The sequence below is a fragment of the Rattus norvegicus genome, chromosome 17, assembly GCF_036323735.1.
Source record: "Rattus norvegicus strain BN/NHsdMcwi chromosome 17, GRCr8, whole genome shotgun sequence".
Taxonomy (NCBI): domain Eukaryota; kingdom Metazoa; phylum Chordata; class Mammalia; order Rodentia; family Muridae; genus Rattus; species Rattus norvegicus.
This window is the reverse complement of record NC_086035.1, coordinates 62,870,357-62,891,896: the sequence shown is the minus strand read 5'-3', so window position 1 is coordinate 62,891,896 and position 21,540 is coordinate 62,870,357. Positions and strand designations below refer to the sequence as shown.

The window sequence follows — 21,540 nt, the reverse complement described above, 5'->3', positions numbered from 1 at the left end:
ACAGAAGAGGGGCCATTTGAGAAAAGGATGGAAATTAGCAGATATGGGGATAAGAGAGGGTGACGCAGAATAAATACTTCGTCTGGTACAGGATACACTTGAACCAAAAGCATCCCTTCACACAGCAAATACACACTAACGGAAGGAGGACAAGCTTGAGCCCCTCACCTGGATCTCCTCAATGCTGTGGACGATGAACATGTCCTGCAGGTCCTCCATGGCGCCCTCCATCCAGTTGTTGAAGGGCGCAGCTCTCTTGGCAAACTCCAGGTGCAGCTGGTCAATTGTTTCTAGCAACTTCTCGGTTCTCTGAAGATTGAAGAGAAGCAAGTGTTATCTCAGATTAAATACACTTTCTAAAAATCCCAAGATGTGCAAACACATGGAATATGTCTCTGGATCAATAAAGTATTATTTATCCTGGTCACTGCTGGAATGATGGTAAGACCCACAGGTCTCCGAGAGACTCTGTGTTTGCTTAGTTTTGGTGCTGGGGATGGAGCCCAAGCCTCAGTTATGAAAGTGTCTGACCTCTGAGCGTAGTCCCTTGGGAGCCCTTTGAATTAAAGAAAAATTTAATGCCACTCAGAGCAACCTCACATTTAAAGTACCTGAAGAACTCCCCTTGAAAATTCACACAGATATACAACTTCCTCCTGCTAAAGCACTTATTTTTATTTATTGAGACAAAGTCCCAGGTTTGTCTAAACTTTTCCTTTTCTTTTTTCTTTCTCTTTCTTTTTCTTTTTTTTTGAGAGAAGGTCTCACATAGTCTTGGCTATCCTGGAACTCACCATGTAGACCAGGCTGCCTCAGACGAGATCTGCCAGCCTCTGCCTCCCACACGCTAGGATTAAAAAGAGTGTGCCACAGTGCTCAGCTTTGCCTTGAACTTTCTACACAGCTAAGGATGGCCTTGAACTTCTGATCCTTCTGCTTCTACCTCCTGAGTTTCGATTAGTCACTGATGACCACAGCAGTTTTATGGGGTTCTAGGAAGTGAACCTAGGCCCTGTGTGTACAAGACAAGCACTTTACCAACCTAGCATTTTTTTTTCTTCCACATCTGTTACCATTCCCCAGGTACCCACCTCAAGTTGGGCCTGATACCCTGAGTCAGCTTTTGGCCCCGAAGAACTTTAGTAGGGGTATAGAGGTATGGCTTGGTGGTTAAGAGTTCAAGACTGTTCTTCCAGAGGACCTGAGCTGAATTCCCAGCACACGCTCGATGGCTCACAACCATCTGTAACTCCAGGTCCAGGAGATAGGATGCCTTCCCCTGTTCTGCAAAGGTGCCAGGCACAGGAGTGGTACACAGGCACGCACGCACGCAGGCAAAATGCTCACATACATAAAAGACGAAAGTGGTCAAAATTTTTTCAAAAGGGCTTTTGGGAAATTTACCGTGATTGCTACTGAACAAACAGGGCTCAGATGTCAATCATTTTAAAATTGAAAAGTGTGTTTGCTTCTAACTTGTTACAGTGCAGAGGTACCAGCCTCCCTTGGCCCCGTGGCTCCCACTTTCCACATTCTTCTATTTCCTGGATAATGTTTGGCTGTCTCCACATGAGGTCATGGAGAAACACAATTAACGTCACTGATTTAATTATGGAGCCTCTCATAGGACTTTTCAAGGCAAGAAGAGCTTCAAGGTTTTTACCTCCAAGGCCTCCCTCCTCTTCTGGGTGAGCGTCCCCAATCTATCCCACTGGTCGCAAATTTTCTGGCAACGATCATTGACGTTCACAGCATCGTGGTAGTCCAGTTCACTATGGAAAGCAAGAAATAAAGGTTAATTCTTCCAGATGGTGTGTGTGTGTGCGCGCGGGCACTTGTAGAGGTCAGAAGAGGACGATGGATCACCTGGAGCTGGGGTTATAGGCAGTTGTGAGCTGCCTGATGTGGATTCTGGGAACTGAACCTGTGTCCTCAGCAGGGTAGGTCATGAAGCACTCTTAGCCTCTGAGTCATCTCCCCTGGATCTGTGTTGGGGTTTTCAACATGGGTTCTGGGTGATTGAATGTATGTCCTCAACTGGCGGCCATCTCCCATTATCCAGTACTTGCCCCATGCCTTTCTCTTTTAAAGACCTGATAGAAAACCAGGAGGGAGGCTAGTGAGATGGCTCAACCACTGAGGGAACCTGCCACCAATTTGACGGCATGAATTCGATCCCTAATATTGTCTTCTGACCTCCACAGATGTGCTAATGTAATTACTCCTGACCCAGACAAGGAGGTCCCTGGGGCTCACTAGGCAGCCAGCATAGCTGAGTCATGCAAGCTCTTGCCCATCAGAAAATTATATATTTAAAAAAAATATGTGGAGGGTGACCTGCTGAAAACATCTGAGGGCGACTTCTGACCTCTGACCTCTGGCCTCTGCATCACCTCAGGAATTCCCGACCCCTAATCCCCCACATACACATACACAAAATACAAAGGTAATAGAAAACTGGTAGGGCATTTCAGGGTTTCTTGAATTGTCCCCACTGGAAATATTATCACTCAGAATAAATTATAAGCGTTAATACAAATCCTGTTAGTTAAAGGTTTTCAAAACAGCACTGTCTTCTTAATGCCCCTGGCTAGCTTTCTCTTCCTGTGTCCTCTGAGGCCTCCTGAGAGCATGATTTTTAAATGGAAACAACAAGGAGAGCCAACTATCTGACCCAGGTGGCTGGAACACTAAAATGAGTCATAGGGAAGGGGGTGTCCACTTGGCAGGGTTCTGTGTCCTTGGCTTCTCTAGAAGGACATGCAGCTTGCTGCCTACTGAGTGACTAGTCCAGGAGGGAGCTGTGACATTAGCCAGCACAGAAAGACTTCTAAAACTGGGCAGGCTGGAGCTCTTCCATTTAGGGACAATGACTCTTTGGACTATTGGATGCCTCTAGTGTGGTAGAAAGAACAAAACAAACAGAAAGTTTGGTTAAAACTTAACCTCATCTCAGGGGTAAATGCCTGGGTCCTCCTTAAAAGTGGCTACCCTACCAGGCTAAGAGGAGAGCAGGAACTGTGGCGATCAGAAGACATTTGCAGGAGGCTTCTTTGAAAACAGCCTGAGAGGAGAGAACTTTCCAGAAGTGCCCTGCTCCCCTGAAAATCATGTCCTTGAGACTTCGGTTTTATTAATTTATTAATTTATAAATGTGTGGGTGCATGGCCCCTCTGCCATTTCCTTTTTCATATACTCGCCTGCGTTTGCTGACTTTACTGTTTCTTTTGCTGAGCAGAGAAAATGTATCTGATTGTTATCTGGCTGTTCTTCCAGAACATTCTGAAAGGGGCAGAAGCTCCCTGTCACCTCGTTAGAGCTTGTCCTGTCCTTAAGAGCAACCACCAGCTATCTACAAACATGGGCTTTTCATGTAACCAAAGTTGATTTAGATCTTTATACTTGGAGTACAAACTGAAAACCAAACCCAGTACCTGCCCTGAGATGCTATACTATGCTGATTTTAAAATGGCAAGAGAGTAGATCTTTAACGTGGAAACATTAAAGAGATAAGTCTTTTCCAGAAATTTCTGGATGTTTCCATCTGATATGTCCCTTGTGGCCTGGTGTGTGAATGCTTGGTCCCTGGCTAGTTGCATGAATTTGAAGAAAGTGGAGCACTGTGGCATAAGTAAGTCACAAAGGGTGGGCCTCAGGGGGTCAGACTCAACTCGGGCTCTACTCTGGGTATGTTGGCTGTGGTGGTTTTAATATACTTGGCCCATGAGAAGTGGCACTATTAGGGAGGGTGGCCTTGTTGGACTAGGTGTGGGTGGCCTCGTTGGAGGAAGTGTGTCAGTCACTGTGTAGGTGGACTCTGAGGTCTCCTAGTGTTCAGGCTATGCCCAGTGTGGGACAGAGCCTCCTCTGGGATGCCTGCAGGAGACAATCCCCTTCTGCTACCTGCAAATGAAGATGTAGAACCCTTGGCTCCTCCAGCACCAAGTCTACCTGCCCTCTGCCTTGCTTTCTGCCATGACGATAAATGCACTAAACCTTTGAAACTGGAAGCCCCAATTAAATGTTTACCCTTACACGAGTTGCCTTGGTCACGGTGTCTCTTCCCAGCAATGAAAGCCTAACAAAGACACTGCCTAGTCTTATGTCAGCTTGACACAACCTAGAGACAACTAAGAGGAGAGAACAACCTCATTTCAATCAACGGCTCCATAAGGCTGGCCTGTGGGCAAGCCTGGAGGGCTGTCCTGGAACTCACTCTGTACATCAAGCTAGCCTCGAGCTCAGAGACTCACCTGCCTCTGCCTCTAGAGTGAGGGGATTAAAGGTGTGTACCACTACTGCCCAACATTTCTTGATTAATAATTGATATGGGAGAGCACAGTCCATTGTAGGTGGTGATTCTGGGATACATAAAACAAAAACAAAACAAAACTGAGGGCTGAAGAGATGGCTTAGCCATTAAGAGCACTTGTCACTTTTACAAAGGACCTAAGCTCAAATCCCAGCACCCACATGGTGGTTTACAACCATTCCTAACTCCATCTTCTACTCTCCATAGTTACCAAGCATGTAAGTAGTATACATACATATATACATACATACATACATACATACATACATACATACATACACACACATACATACACACATACACACACAACACTCACACAAAACACTCACACATAAAAGAAAAGATCATCCTTAAAAAAAAGAAGAAGAAAAGAAGCAAACTGAGCAAGCCAGGAGGAGCAGAACAGTAGGCAGCACTCCTCCATGGCCTCTGCTTCAGTTCCTGGATCCAGGTTTCTCCCCTGCTTAGTTTCTGCTCTGACTCTCTTTCATGATGGCCTGTTATTTCAGGACATGTATCCGGGACACATAGCTGAAATAAACTGTTTCCTTGCCAAGTTGTGTTCATCCCAGCAGTAGAAACTCCAAGATCCTAGCTCTCTCTGATTCCTGGTCTTCTCTGTCCTGACTGACTGAAATCCTCATGAAACCGTGAACAAACATCAACTTGTCCCCTCGAGCTGTTTCTGTCCAGCATTCTGGCAACATAAATGAAAAAAGTAACTAAGAAGTGAGGGAGATAGCACCCCAGGTTAAAAAATGCTTGCTATATAAGCCTGACAACCCAACTTCAATCCCAGAACCCACGTAAAAAGCCAAATGGCACGTGCCTGAAATCCCAGAACTCAGAGCATGATGGGAGGCTGAGACAGGAGGTAAACCTAAAACCCTGGAGCACACAGGCAGCCTCAGGAACGGGACCCCTACCTGGGGAGAAAGGGAGGCGAGAACAGCTCCCGAGAGCCCCCTCTGATCTCACACACACAATGGTATACATATGAATGTCCTCCCATTTCCAGACTATGATTTTTTTTTTTTAAAAAATCATAGTCTCAGCATTCAGGACACAGAGGCAGGAGGATGTCTGTGAGTCTGAAACCAGCCTGGTCTACACAGAGTTCTAGGACAGCCAGGACTACACGGAGAGACCCTATCTCCAAAGTGATTGAATAAAGCTAGAACTCTCTGCTAACCCACAAAGGAAACACTGGGGCCGTCCTCTGAAAGTGTTCCTAGCCCCATTTTCCCTGATCCTTACACAACGGTTCTGTGTACACCTGCGTTTGGGAGTTAGGGCTTGGAGGACTATTTTTATGTACTTCTGAGAACTGCCTAAAAACTTGGACTTATTTTTAGGATGAGCAGGAAGGAAAAGAATGTTAGCAACAGTCAAATGAACACAACGTAGATCTCAGGCATGGGTACAGCAGCTTGGCAGGGTGGAGCAAACGGCACCAACGTTGCCTGGAACAACAGTCATAATAATATCCAATTGCTTAAAGCTTATGGGCGACACTTAAGACTGCTTCAAATCACTCGTGGGAACCATTACTGTACACTAAGTAATTTCAGTCCTTTGCAAGCCCTCATCCTATGGGTGAGTGGCTGTTAATTAGCAAAGAGCCAATATTCAAGAGGCATAAGACCGCGTGAGGCTGAAAAAAGATGAAGGGTTTTTATGGGCCAGCCTGAGAAACGGTGTTTTACAAAGCCCTACCTGTTAATTAAGGGGTTGGTGCTTCCTCAACAGTGAAGTACATTTTAATTACTTTATTTTTATTGTTAGGTGATAAGCAATGATATTTCTGCCAGATGTGGATCCAGAAAGCTAGGTCAGCAGTTAGGAGCTCTGGTCACTCCTACAGAGGAGCTGGGTTCATTTCCCAGAACCCAGGAACCCTCAGGAACCCCAGTTCCAGGAGATCTGAAACTCTTTTCTGCCCTCCACACGTGCTGTACACATCCCGGGAATCACAGGTACAAAGCAGAGGCAGAAAACATCTAAACGAAGATCAGCTCCAGGACACCTGTTCCCACAGAACAAAATGCAAAAAAAGAGGCAGCCTGCTCCTCCCCAAACGAGGTAGTAGTGACTTCTCTTTGCCTTCCTCTTTGCAGGAGACATGGGTGTTGCCTCCTGCTGCAGCCTGAGGCCTCAGCCCCCACACCGGTATCTCATTCCCTTAGAAGCAGAATGGTTTATGTGGGGTCAGGGGTACAGGATGAGAGAACCTGGCACCCAGCAAAGCTGAACCTGTTTTGACCTCTCTAGACACCAAAATCATCATCCCTAGGGGCTTCAGCCTGACCCTTGGAACTCAGCGGGGAAGAGTGTCTGTTCTCTGAGACCCTGCAGGGTGTCCACAACCCAACGTGGCCTTTGGCCAGGGTACCAGCACACACTTGAGCTCCTGAGCAATGGCTGCAATCTGTTCCACACGATCCTGGTGTGCCGCCAGGTCACTCTCAAAGGCCTCGTGCTTCCGAAGTAGGGCTCGAACTTCCGTCAGGGACGCAGACTCATAGTCCTTCTGCAGCAAGATCTGTTCTTTGCCTGCAAAGGAAACAGCCAGTCAACACTGTTAGGCCGAGACAGCAGGATTCAAGGTTCAAGGCCAGCCTGGGCAACTCTGAGATTTTGTCTCAAAATGAAAAGGAAAACAGAAGACTGAAGCTCAATGGTAGAGGGCTTGCCTAGGATGTACAAAGACAAGTATTGCCTAATAAATTGATCAATATGATCAATTAAATAAACATGAAGTCTCAAAGTCACACAGAAGCTACCCCACACCAGAATGTGCTCAGAGAACACTGGGATTTCAAGGGAGAACCAGCCTATAAGCAACACCCAATCCCTCTAGATGCTCACAGAGGAGGTGCCCAGAAAGAAAGGCAGGAGAGCTATGCATTTACACACTATATTCTGCATCATTCTGAGTCACAAGTGTCTACCTTCCCAGCATGACATCCAGTTCTGCTGGAAATCATTTCCACCCATGAGCCACATCGAATGGATGAATAAAACTCGTGTGTTAGCTGGGAATGGTGGTACACACCTATAATCCCAGCACCCAGGAGGCTAAGACAAGAGCACTGTGAATTCAAGTTGAGTATCGGTGACAGAGCAGGACTCAGTCACAAAAAATTGCTTGTCAGCAGGTTTCTCTTGCACTCTGGGACGAAATATGGCCTACATTTTGCTCATCCTGATTCTAAACATTAGACATTTCCCTCTTTGAATCCCTGCTAATTCTTCCATAAGTTTTTTGTAGGTTGATATCAAGGTTGATACATGATTGGACAGTAGAGAGTGGATCAGGACAAAGTTTTTATAAAGTGAAAGGGGAGGAAGAGGAAGAATCAAGGTGGAGACTGAGAAGGATGACCCAGATCTGGGTGGTCCTCAATTGTCCAGGTAGCTAGCTGGGATGCATTTCTGTAGGCAAATTTATTTTATGTAGGTGGGTAGTTTATATCCTTATCAATTGGTTATAAGTTTATTGTGTGGATGTGAGGATTGAGAATTTAACATACAAATCTGATTATTGGGTTACAGTTTGTTGAGTCTTGGTTTCACTGGGTTGTTGGGAGTCTGAGCAGAGTCCATGACAGGAAGCTGTGCCAGGCTATAGAATGCTTGGGGCTAGCATGGTGTGGGGCCATGCTAGCACAGCCCTTGGAACTTAGTGTGTGTGTGTGTGTGTGTGTGTGTGTGTGTGTGTGTGTGTGTGTCATGGTAACAGTCCGCCAAGTGGACAGTGTGTAAAAGCGGCTGACAGAGACACAGCTAGAGTGCACGGCTGCCTCAGATCCACACGGAGTGGAAATTCACGGGAACCATTTCTGCTGCTTTTTAATTTTATCGCAACATTTTTCTTTATCATTTGTTTGTTTGACGAGGGGTCTCTCATGCAGATTGGCCCTGAACTTAGTACTTAGGTAGGGATGACCTTGAACTTCTGATTCTTTCGCCTTTACACTCCTGGTGCTGAGATTATGGTGTATGAACCACCATGTCCAGTACATGCAGTACTGGGGATAGAAACCAGGGTTTTGCTGGTGTATGTTAAGCTTGCACCGCATCAACTAAGCCACATTCCCAGTCCTCTCTAAAAGTATTTCTTAAATCTAGATACTGCTGTGACTAGGTATCCAGATCTACATGTACTCTGGGGCTGATGGTTTTAATTCTAGGCTTTTTTTGGTTTTTTTTTTTTTTGGTTCTTTTTTTTTTTTCGGAGCTGGGGATCGAACCCAGGGCCTTGCGCTTTCTAGGCAAGCGCTCTAACCACTGAGCTAAATCCCCAACCCTGATGGTTTTAATTCTATAAAGCAGGAAATGGAAAGCAAGTGTAGTAGGTCAGAGGATGGCAACATTGAAGCTAGGCTGTGTCAGATGGGAAACAGTTACAGTGTATCCATTCTTTTTTGTTTGTTTTTAAGGTTAATTTTTTTATTACATGTACAGGTGTTTGTGTGTGTGTGTAGAGGGGTGCATGTAAGCACAGGTGCCTGTGGATGCCAGAAAAGGGCACCAGATCCCCTAAAGCTGGACTTGCAAGGGTCATGAGCCTGATTTGGATGCTAGAAACAGAGCTCTGGTCCCCCAAAACAACGCCTGGCTGTTACGCTGGAACAAGACCTTATTTTATAGTTCTGTCTAGCTTTGAACTCAATAAGTAGCGTAGGCTCAGCTGGAAATATTGATGATCCTCCTGACTCAGTCTACTAAGTGCTGGAATTACAGGAATAGACACTAACCAACCCTAGAACAACTCGGATGAATTTTTTCACATTTGTTTATTTATATATACATATGGTGCGTGGGTGTGTGCATGTGTTGAGGGGCATGTGCATGCCACCTTGTGTCTATGGAGGATGAAGGACAATCTGCAGGAGTTGGTTCAAACTCAGGGTACAGGCTTGGCAGGGAGCATCTTTATACACAACCCAGATGCTGTAAAAGCTGAACTGGATTCTCACACCCTTACCGTAAGCCCATGTCTCATGGGTGGAGGCCTTCTGCCTGAACTTCTCAGCCAAGTGCTCCAAGCGCTCCAGTCTTCGAATCTCATTCAATAGCCATTCCTCATAGCCCTTCTCGGCCTGCTCCAACCTCTGCCAGGCACCAGCAATGTCCTGAGAAATGAAAGTCATTCGAGGGCACAGGTAAGACACGAGAGCTTCTAGGTTCCACTAATCCTCCAGCGTGTGTCTGACAGTGGTTGTCCTCTGGTTTCGGTCCCCCATTGCCTCTTCTGTACAACTAACCATCCCACCAGTTTGCTTTCCAAATGTCCAAATCCCCACAGCGGCCTATTACATTAGCACAGCTATTCTCATCAGCCTCGAAGACGTTTCCAGATGTCAAGCAGGTGGGAAGGGCAGCTGGTGACAGCAGGGAGGTGAGTACACAGGGAAGATCTAGCATTGTAAATTATAAAGAAATTTCAGCGAGGTCAAGATCATAGCTCTGCAAGGGGAGGGAGTGGCCTCTTGCAGAGCCTTTGATGAGAGCCTGTGGGGCACCATTCATGACACACCACACCAAGAACTGCACAATGGAAGGGAGTGGAGGATCAGTAACGAAGCCCTGCTGCCCTACCGGCAGCACATGCTGGTAATCCCAGCGGCTCAGGAGGCTGAGGCAGGAGGAATGTAAGTTTGAGTCCAGTCTGGGCAACTCAATGAATTCAAGGTCAGCCTGGAAACTTAGTAAGACCACTTCTCAAAAGAAAAAAATTAAAAAGGAGTGGGGAGGTAGCTGAGCGGTGGTAAGCTTGCCTGACATGTGCAAAGTCCTGGGGTCCAGCCCCCATTCTCTCAACCCACAAAAATGGAGTGATTACGGGGTCATTCGTGATTACATTTACTAACAGTCACGCTCAGGAAGCAAAGGCCTCCTCAACAGACCAAAGGGAGTGGTGACAGTGGGGACTGCAGCCACTCACCGACACCATCTTGCCCTCGGAGGGCATGAAGGCAGGCCGGTTGCTGATCCGAAGCTTGGTCTGCAGGGTGTTGAAGTTGATCTCCAGCTGGCACTTCTCCTGCACCTTTGGGGGCTTGTGCTTACGACGATAGTCCCGGAAGTCCTCCAGCTTCTTCTGCATGGCTTGCATGGTCTTCTCCGGTGTCCTGTTCTCCAGCCAGGGGATTGTGCGTCGAATCCATTCCAAGAGCTATTTCCAAACACGAAAGAAAGCATGGCTGAGGATTCTAGCAAACTGTTTCCAGTACAAGAGCAAAGGGGCCCGATAACTGGAACCAGTTCCCCTAAGGCTCCCAGATGACCGAGCATGGTTACTACTGTATTGACTTAAAGTGGGGATGGCAGCTCTGTGCATGGTGCAATGAATGATGGTGTCCACCCAGGGTCACAGTGACCACCCCAATGAAACCACGCCCAGGTTTAACTCAAACTTCAGGTCAGCACACGGAGTCGTGTTTGACAAAAATGTGACATTTACGAGAAACGCAGCAATCAGACATTAGCAGACAAATGCTGGATGGAGCCTCCAAATTCTAAAAGGGAAAACAAAATTAAAAAAAAAAAAGAAACAAAAGAAAAAAAAACAAGAAGAATAAGAAGAATGGAGTTGATGCATTCAGCAAGGAACTGGGTCGAATGTCAAATGTTTCATTGAAAAAAAAAAAGAAAAGCTCAGAGCTAATGAGTTTACTCACTAGAGAATTGTACTACAAAGCTTAGGGAGGACTCTGGGCCAGGGTAAACTTTATCGTTAGCGTTTTATGCAACTCCACAGGAAGCGAGTGAAATCCTAGTGAATTCCCCAAAAATCTAATGACTGCCCTTCTCCTGAGTCAGTATCCAGGCCTCAGAGATAACCTGCTAGACACCTAGCCACTTAATTTATTCTTTTAGTTTTTAATTTGTTTTAAAATTTTATTTTTATTTTATGTACATGGGCATTTTGCCTGAATGTATATCTGTGCACCACATGCATGAAGTGCCTTCAGAGGCCAGAAGAGGGTGCCAGGTCCTCCTGGAACCGGAGTTTTACATAGTTGTTAACCACCATGTGGGTGCTGGGACACAAACCCAGGTCCTGTGGGAAAGCAGCCAGACTCTCAGCTAAGCTATATCTTTCAGCCATCTCTCCAGCTCCCCTTTTATTTACTCTTATGTCTACTGATGCCTTGGGAAGCTGGGATGAAAACGAGTTTCAATGATGATGCCTCCACAATCAACATTGAACAGGAGTGTCCCTCAGAGGCTCATGTGTCTGAACACTTGTTCCCCAGCAGGTGGCGCTGTTTTGGGAAGTTATAGCTTGGCTCTGCTTCCTGTTCTCTCTCTGCTTCTAGACTGTAGATTCCATGTGACAAATGACAAACTTACATCAGGAATCTGTTGCCATTCCTCCTTTACCATAATGGGCCATATCCCCTTGGAACTGTGAGTTAGAATAAACCATGTCTCCCGCAAGTTGCTGTTGTAAGGTCGTTTTATCACAGCAATGAGAGTGAAACTAAGTTTAGGACAAGTAAGGAAATTCCTGACAATTAGCCATCTTTCTGTGCCAAACAGACTTCCCTCTTGAAGTCTAAGACTCCTTAATACCAACGAATGAGATGTTTTGCACAGCAGTGGTAACAATTACAGAAGGAAGAAAGAGTGGTAGGGGATCGAACACTAAATTTCCCCATATCAGCAGCATGAAGGTATACATTTAGTTTACTCTGATTGAATTGCCATCAAGTACGTATCTGGGATGATTTACTTCACCTCTGCTGATCATGTTCATAGCACAGAGCAACTGTGGTTACATCAAGTTAACGCAAAAATTATTTAGTATTGCATTTATTCTTCTTATTAACCTTTTAAACACTTTTTAAAAATTTAGTTTAAGCTATCTGGTCTTGACTATGGGTCTGTACTGAGTTCCATCTCAGAGGACACAGCACTTGGGTCCCTCAGCCTGGGCTTGTGTTAGAAAAATAACACAGGGTTAGTGACAAGGATGCCCTGGTACTCCTCTGTGCTGTGATAAGGCCAAACAACAAAATGAACTGTAAATGCATTGCTCAAATCAAGGGTCTGGGTGAAAAGTTATAAAAACTCATCCCCAAGGCTCAAAGGGTTTGGAAGGTGAGCTGTCATCCCAGATCCCACTCTGGGCCTGTGCATGTACACACATGCACACATGTGTGTGTGAACACATGTACATACACAGCACACCTCCACCTCCCAAAATTCCTTTCACAGTGCTGAACAGGGCCCTTGACAGAAAGAGCACCCTACACGATGTCAGTAGCCCACAAGCTACGAGTGACGGGATTCTGACCTTGCAGGGGCAGAGAGAAGACTAGATCCCCTCCCTACCACATCAACACAAGTAGCTTTGGAGTCTTTGCAAAGGTCACGGTGGGGGCGGGGACACTGGCACCAGGCCCCAGGCATGTGGCTACAGGAGAAGTAGCCTCTGAGACCAGAGGTTTCAGTGACCAGTCTTTTCTGCTCTCGCTCTCTGTGAGGTGAAAAGTGGGAAAAGTAAACGTGGACGGTGGGTCTGTTTGCAGTCTCCGCCTCACCCCTGGCTGCAGGCGGACGGACAGAGCTGCCCCCATTTCCTTTACCTCACTCGCTAGCCTCTCATATTCTTCCATCAGCCTCTCATTCTCTTGATTCACAGCAAGAACCTTACATATCCTGTTAGCTGCCGTCTCGGCCTGCAAAACACAATAGGTAAACAGAATGGCTGGGAGACAAGGGTATGCAGGCAAACACACGTAAAGCCAGACGTGGCAGGGCAGGATGGAGGAGAGGGTGTGTTGAAGACGGTGCAGTCTGGGTCAGGGTGGGGTAAGATAGAGGGGATGAGTCAGTTCACACCTTTTTTAGTTTTCACACAGACTTACACGGCAGGCTGAATATACTGTAGGGAATAATGGGGAGATATCATTAGTCTAAAGTACAAGCTTTATAAAACATCGAGCAAGTTAGTAACAGAAATATGTGGGTCGAGGAAACCAAGATCTCAGGTCTCTGACTGTCCAGCTAAATGCTCCTGAATAGACAGACCCTGCAGCTATGGGGTGGAATGACCCTGGCCTTCAGAAATCCAAGCTGAAAAGGTTGGGTCCTGAATGAATCCATGTTATTGACCTTGAATCCACAGAAGAACTTTCTAGATGGGATACTGGAGATGAGCTTGCCTTAAGATGCTGTTTCATTGTTTACTCTACGAGAGGAATCACTGAAGCAATATATATTCCTCTGTCATTACCTTGAAGGGAACTTGGGTCATGTGCCTCTTAACACATTCCTGCAATACACCAAGAAGAGGTACGTGCCTGCTCTCAACCAGAGGTGTCCAACTCCTGGCCCAGGTGCCACGTGTAACCAGGATAGCAATGAATATATCCCAACACCAAGTAGAAAAGTATTTGAATTCTTTGGGGCTTTTTGGAGGGAGGTGTTTGTTTTGTTTTGTTTTATTGTTTTTTGTTTTTTTAGGTTTTTGTTTGTTTGTTTGTTTGTTTGTTTTTAAAGATAGGTTTTCTCTATAAATCCTTGGCTGTCCTGGAATTTGCCCTATAGACCTTGAATTCCCAAAATCTGCCTGCTTCTGTAGCCCAAGTACTGGGATTAAAGTTGTACACCACCTCCACCAAACCAATTCTTTGTTTTCAGACTCTCACTATGTAGTCCTGGCTGGCCTGGAACTTATATGTAGATCAGGCTGGCCTCAATTTTACTGAAATCTGCCTGCCTCTGCCTCCAAAGATATGAGATGAAAAGAGTGCACCTCCATGCCTGGCTTTATTTGTTGTTTTTATATTTTATTTTGTGCGTGTATGCGTGTGTGTGTATGTGTGTGTATGCGTGTGTGTGTGTGTGTGTGTGTGTGTGTGTGTGTGAGACTTGATTACACAGCTCGTGTTTTGATGTCAGGCCGAGTAAATACATGCATGCTTCTGTAACCTCTGGCTACAGATTGGACACCCCTGTGCAGCCCAAGACAATCCAAAATGTGACCCACAGAAGCCACTGGACACTTTTCCCAAAGTCTGTCCTCTAAAGCCATAGTTCTCCTGACCACAATGATCCCAATTACCATCATCTCTCGGTGGTAGCCTTTACAAAGACGGCAAAATAGGGCCATTTTGTCTGTCAGTCCATAAGGGTCCCCCACATACAGGGGTGAACAGCAGTGACAGATGATTCTGCAGAAGGTAGATGACTGCTCTCTCCTAGTTTCTCTCAGTCTGTTCAGAGGCAGGTAAATGCTTCTGAGGTTGTAACCCTTTTGTTCCGTTGACTAAAAATACAGTTAGTCTGGAATGTTGGAGCAAACCACTGAATAAAGGTCATTTTTAGGCAACTGAGAACAAGAAACATGGCGGAGGCATTGTGTCTCCTAGTTGCCTGCCCTTCACTGCTCAATGCATGCAGCACGCTTTTCAAGGCACTCTGCTCCCCAGAATGTGCTGTGTTTCTAACAGTTTTCTAATAAAATTGAAGAAACATCTTGGGAGGGGAAAAATAGAGAAAAACACGTTGGTTATTGTCTAAAGGTTTTGGGGTTTTTTTCTGGGGGCGGGTGGTTGTTTTTTTTTAAAAAATCATTTGCAGTTGGGGACTTGCTGTGTTAGGTCGTTATGAAACACTGATATTCCGAGGTCAGATGTGAAGCACACAGACACACGCCCAGAAATACACACGCGCACACAGAAGAGCAGCGCGGTTCGCTGCGTGCACAGGGGAGGAGTACCTGCTCCGCTCCCGCGAAAGCATGGTAGAAGCAGGAAACGTAAGTCATGATGGCTCTTTCATCGGGTTTGGGAGTGTTGACAATGTCTGAGGGGGGAAAAATAACACGGGACACGGACACACACAGGCGAAGAGGAGAAACCACGGTGAACGGAGGGAGGAACTAATCAGCTTATACCGACCACTTTGCTTCACGTTTCATGGGCCCATGACCCTGAACCTCAGGGCAGCTGGACAGCACTGACACGACCCCAGGATAGCTATTTTAGGATTACTTTTTACCCATTTACTCAGTATATGAATGCGTGTGTGTTTGTGCACGCACATATATGTGCCACACACGCACACACATTCTATGGAATGCATGTGGACGTCAGAGGACAATTCCTGAGAGTCAGTTCTCTCCTTCCACCAGGTGGAGCCAAGGGATCAAACTCAGGTCATCAAGCTCGTTGGTAAGCCCGAGCCTTTATCCTGATGCCTTTATCCTGATGCTCAGCCATCTCACCAGTCTTAGGATCTGAATGGTCCAACTGAGGGCCTGTGCCCCGCCTCCTTCAACGGGCTTTTAAAAGTGTATATAGCATGTTAACATGGAGATTCGGATAGCATGTATCAGGATCATACATTCTTGTTAGCCTTGTTTGTGACTCTCACAACTTTGTCTCTGAGGAAGATAGGTTCTGTGGAAAGATGGTTAGACACAGCCTGGATTGTCCTCCTACTTCCCAGCCCCAACCCCACATTCATGGACTCTCTCTGTGCTGGAAACCACCCAGGGAGAGTGGTGAAACTCGCTGTGTGGGGTAAGGGTTGTCCTTAACACCTTCAAAACATACTTACCTTCCCACCAAGAGTAACAAAACATCTACAGAAGGGGGTTGTATATATGACTCTGCTTGTTGCTGCCACTGTAGTTAGCTACTACAAGACCAAACAGAAGAGAAAAGGACCGTGGTGGCCACACATGCTTCCCTCCTATGATATCAGGTTTGGTAAGACCTGTCCAGGAACTTGGTTGGGTCAGTGAACGAGGGGGCCCAAAATGATTCATGTCAGTGAAAACTTGTAAGCCTACCGAACCTTTAGAAAACAACATGAACACCATGTGAGCAGAAAGTTTCAAAGAAAACTAGACTAAAAAACAACAACACAACGACAACCAAGAACTGCCTCCTCAGAACCTCTTGAGGAGGTGGGGCAGGAAAGGAGGTGTGAACGACAGAAAAATCGAGACTTCTGTTCCACATCCTCCCCTCTGGGCACCAGAAAAGGCAAGACAGTGAGTAAGAAGCCACGTGAGTTACTGCAGCTCTTTCGTCTGCAGCTCTGCCCATGTGTAGTAAATCTGTGGGAAGAAACGAGGCTCGAGTGCTTAGATGCTCCAACAGTGAGCAGGATTCTGATCACAGCTTCCCGTGAGAGGTCTTGAAGGGAGCCTGTCCCACCACGCAGCTGCTCTCTGAGTCTGGCTCAAATCAAAGTTGTGCTTACAAAGTCTCTGTTCTGAGTGCTTGTGAGAACTGCCAAAGGAAAGGAAAGGAAAGGAAAGGAAAGGAAAGGAAAGGAAAGGAAAGGAAAGGAAAGGAAAGGAAAGGAAAGGAAGGTACAGCTGGTGGAGAGAAGCCTTAGTTACAAGTCAAGCACACGAGGCTCCTAGACTCTAGTACATTCACAGACTTTCTATCACCTGGAGGGCTGAGGTCAACAAGATCCCTCTACAAGTCTAGGAGAAGCCCACAGACTTAATCTCAGAGCTCATCTCCAAACAACTTCAAGGTGGATACAGTTCCCATCACCTGTTGAAAGTATGATAGATAGGAAGGGAAGAATGTTTCCAGTTTCCATTGCAAGGGAAGGTCGTGGCTAAGGAGATCAGTTAGCCTCAGGATAGCCCACACCTGGATTTGGAAACCAACACAAATACCACGGGGTATGAGGGTGACAATAGCAGGTGGGATACAAGGATTTACCAAGGGTCATCACTAAGCTGATACAGGAAAGCTGCCAAGACAGGGAGGCTGAGGACAGACACAAAACCATCTACAGTAATGCAGTGGTTATGTCCCAGTATGCACTGCATCCAAGACCATCACGATCTCAACAGTTATGAGATTCCTACACAAGACTCTTCTACAACCATGGCTAACATGGTGTATAAGCACTGTGGGTCTTTAAAAGGGAAGAGGAGGAGAGGGAATAGACGGGCAGAGTGCCAAGTGCCTGTGATTCCAGTGCTTGGGAGGTGGGGGAAGGGGTTTCCCCTGGTTCTGGGACAGCCTGGGTTATGTAGTGGATTTAAGGTCAGTCTGGAAAGTGTAGAAAAGACCTTGCTCAGAGAACTGGAAGGAAGAGAGAGGGAAGTCAGGGAGATGGGGGGGGGGGGATAGAACAGGAGGGGAAGGAGAAGAGAGGAAAGGGAAAAGGAGGAGGAAATGACAGAGCTAAAGCATGCCTTCAGCCAGAAGGGCAAGGTCAAGGGTAACTGCATACTCAGCCCAGGACCCAGAGACTAAGGGAAAACCTAAGAATGATGGAGAACATGAGTAGGGCCAGGGCAGCCATGGTAGTAATCCTGCAGACAACCATGATTACATTTGAAAGCTCCCCCGGCCTTCCACTTGGGCCAGGCATTAATGAACAGAGACATGAGTCTATTGATCCACGCTGGATATTAATTCGGGAGTTCTGTGCAGTTCACTACCACATGGAAAGGTCTGTGGAGATACTCCATGAACCCATGCGCAGTTTGGAGAGGGCACAGTTTGGAGAGGAAAGGGGCATTTCTATGTTCCTTTTTGGCTTTCTCCCTCTAGAGAGCTTGGGAGAAAGCACGAAGAGAGCTTCTGTTGGTGTTTGAGTAAGAGCATTACACGGGGTTTGGATTAGCAAATGGTCAGTGTTGCTAACTGAAAAATTGCTGCTGTGGGCTGAATGGCTGATACTAACATTTCCTAAAGCTGTGACTGGACCTTATGCAGAAGAGTCTTCCCAGAAAGGAACCAGAAGGTGAGATCACCATAAAGCAAACAGATCTCTTAGCCTAGCAGGACACAAGGAGATTCCAAGAGAAGACAGAGACTGAACTGGATCAATGCTGCCACAGGGTGAGGATTACCCTAAAAAAAAAAAGGGAAGGATCTTCTCCCAGCAGCCTTTGGCTTGACCAACACACTGAGGCCATTCTTAGAGCTCTGAAGAGAAAGGTCCTGGTTGTTTAGCCCACAGAGAATTGATTGATGACTAATTAGAATTCACATTAGAGAATGAGGATACTAACAGCAACAAGGTAAAAAGGGAAGATAAATCCACAGGCAGGAAAGTACAAATGTTCTATGTTTTAAATTTAATTCTACAGCTTTTAGCAGGAAAGACTTCTTTTCTGTTAAAGTGGTAATTTCACAAAGAGACTTATTTGTTAAACTTACTTCTACATAGAGAAGAAAAAAGCTTGATGTTAGCAGAAGCAAAACAGAACACAGAAAGTCTGCTTTAGAAAAACAGTAATCCGTCAGAGCCTGGTGATACAGACATACAGTCTGCATTACTGGAGAGGCCGAAACAGTAAGAGCAAAAGTTCAAAACCTGGCTAGACGATGGAGTGAGTTCAAGGACAGCCTGGTTAACCAACTTGAGACCCCGACTTGAAAATAGAAAGCAATAGAGGGCTGGGGACAGATGGTAGAGTGAACAGATGTGCAAGGCCCTGGATTCAATCTCCAGTGCTATGGTGCTATCTATGTGACGTGTGTAAATATACACATATTTATACACATGGGCTATTAATACATATTTGTACACACACACAATCACACACACACTCACACACACATACATACACACACACTCACACACACATACATACACACACACTCACACACACATACATACACACACACTCACACACACACAATCTCACACACACACACACACACACACACACACACACACACACAATTACACACTGCTGTCTAGACCTCAATCCGCGTACCAAAGCACTCCGCTTCTTAGCTAAGGCTGAGATTTTTATCTTTTCCTCTTTCTACAGTGCTGCTGGCCCAATCTTTAGTGAGATCATTATGAGCAAGATAAGCACAAAACTCTAATACTGTGTTGAGCAACAGAACCTTGTCAGAATCCTAAGTACTTCAGATGTAACCTGCCCATGGTTTTACAGCGTCCCCATCCACTGCCATGGCTTTTACGGTCCATGGGTTTTTATCCTGTAACTCGGTAGGCATGCTTTTCACCTCACCTTCAGCATCCAACATTTTAGGGATATCCAAGTGCTTCTCTGCTATTTCCATGGCCAGGTTAATGTTTCCTATGGGGTCATCCTGTGTGGAGAACAACACAGCCGGTTTTCGTCAGGATACCAAAGCAAAAACAAGGCGTACCCCCGCCCTTCCGGAAGGACACGTTCCCACTCACACAGGACTAGAGCTATACAACGTTCCTTCTTATGAGACATGGAGAGAAACATTAGACTTCACAGAGATGCAGGACCCATGCAGCTGCACTTCACGGGACATAAGCAAAAGATTTAAGAGGGCAAATGCTGGATTAGGAGGTGAGTAGACGGATATTTTGTCATTGGTGAAGAAAGGACACCCCGATATATATGTATATGTATGTCTGTATGTTAGGGCTTAGTTTTTAGGTGGAAAGAAAACTTCACCATTCTAAATCACAAAAGCCATTTTCCGGATGTGGAAGGTGAGGCTCAAGATGTTTACTCTGATCGTATTGGAGTGTTTGTTTGTTTGTTTGACTGACACATCTCAAAAGCCCTACCTTGAACCCTCCCACTTCTACTTGGCAAGCGCCAAGACTGCAGGTGTGTACTACCACACCTAGCACGATATTGGTGCAGAATATAAGCAGTCACGGGGTGGGAGGACAAAAGTCAGGTGATATTGGGCGTCATGCTTAGCTTGCTAGAGACGTTACAGGGTGGTCATGAAAAACAGAAATGATGCTCCAATTAGGACAAAGGTGACAGTATTAAAATCTCAAGTAACTTCACAACGGTCTTTTTTTTTTTTTTACAGGAAATTATGTTTTCCGCCCCGTGAGATTCGCTAAACACAGAGAACGATGTTAGCTAGACGTGTGTAACAGAAACTCTGAAAACCTAAAGGCAGCATAAACTGTTCTAATCTGTTAAAGCGATGAACTCTGATGGATCTGAAACAGATGGAGGTAAGAGACAAAAATGAAAGACGTTGTTAGTTCAGAGACAACTTTAGTGCAATGTCCTTCCACCATGGGTCTAGGGATCGAACTCGGGTTGGCAGACTTGGCCACAAGCTCCTGTACCTGCTGATCCATCTCATCTGGCCCGTTTGAGCATCTTAGAAACTGCGGTGCTCCGCAGTATATACAGTCTCCCTACTACAGGGGGATGACTGAAAGTCTCGACTTCAAAAAAAAAATTCTAGATGTGCCCAAAGAGAACCCCAGTGTCGTTTCATTTACCTCATAAAACATACAATTATATCAGGCAAAAAAAATATTGCTTTAATAAGGCATAGAGCCATTTGCTTAATCTCATTAATCAAATCTTACTTGCCTGACTGCTGTGATGTGCTTATGAAGATTATGAGTTGGGTAAAAACAATTTTTTTTTTCAAAAAATATATGAGAAAGATTCGGGTGCCTAAAATGGGGTGGTAATTCTGAGGCTTTGTGACAACTTGGTTTTTTAGGTGGCCATTTAAAGAGATGAAATGTAGCAATTCAGTACCTCCTGGTACAGGCGGGAAGTCGTGTGACCCTGGGCACGCCCTGGCTCTCCCACTTTCTAGGTCTACAAAGCTAGGATAATAAGAACCAAAGCCAAGTGTAATGGTTCATGCTTATAATCCCAGGACCCAAGAGGCTGAGGCAGGAGAATTGCCATGAGTTTAAGGCTAGCCTGGACTATACAGCCAGACCTTGTGTCAAACAAACAAACAAAATCTAAAGCATTGACTTTAGTGTGAAACTCCAACGAATATGCATGCATTATTTTACACACATGCTTACATATAATGAGAATATATGTATATGCACATTTACTTATAATAGATTCTGATCTAACAGAATATAAAATACTTGTCATTATATTACCAATTTTCTACCCACTGCACATGCCAAATTTTATAAGTTTATTCACTTTCAAAATAAAAGCTGATCACTCTTAACTTGATAGCGTAGCAATCTGTTTAGAACAAGTTCTCCATTTTACAAATTCAATAAATATTCATGGAGGAAATATACACTTGTTTTAATATTTCAAGGCAACTCAGAGGACAGGACAATATAGGCACCGAGGAGCCTGAAAAGCTCTGCTTCCCACTATGGTACCTCCTCCTTCATCTTTGGGGAACAAACCCACCTTCACAAGCTCTGAATCGGTGAAGACACACTGGGGGAGTGCGGATGGGGTGCGGAGTGCTACCTCGAGGGGAGCCAGAGGTCACGTGCCCCACAACCGTACATGCCACACA

At 45.6% G+C, this 21,540-nt stretch overlaps 1 protein-coding gene and 1 non-coding gene across 2 annotated transcripts in view; both read right to left on the bottom strand.

The window, feature by feature from the left end:
- Positions 1-21,540, bottom strand: part of Actn2 (actinin alpha 2) — a 67,277-nt gene that overhangs the window by 10,435 nt on the left and 35,302 nt on the right. Inside the window, exons 7-14 of the mRNA NM_001170325.1 lie at positions 19,305-19,386; positions 15,051-15,136; positions 12,913-13,005; positions 10,263-10,493; positions 9,303-9,450; positions 6,715-6,865; positions 1,664-1,772; positions 169-309 (exon numbers count right to left, since the gene is read on the bottom strand). Of these exons, the coding sequence (NP_001163796.1) occupies positions 169-309; positions 1,664-1,772; positions 6,715-6,865; positions 9,303-9,450; positions 10,263-10,493; positions 12,913-13,005; positions 15,051-15,136; positions 19,305-19,386 (1,041 nt within the window). The remainder of the gene's footprint in view (positions 1-168; positions 310-1,663; positions 1,773-6,714; positions 6,866-9,302; positions 9,451-10,262; positions 10,494-12,912; positions 13,006-15,050; positions 15,137-19,304; positions 19,387-21,540) is intronic.
- On the bottom strand, positions 8,545-8,620 carry Trnas-aga47 (transfer RNA serine (anticodon AGA) 47). The gene has a single exon. It is a non-coding gene; the product is annotated as a tRNA-Ser (tRNA).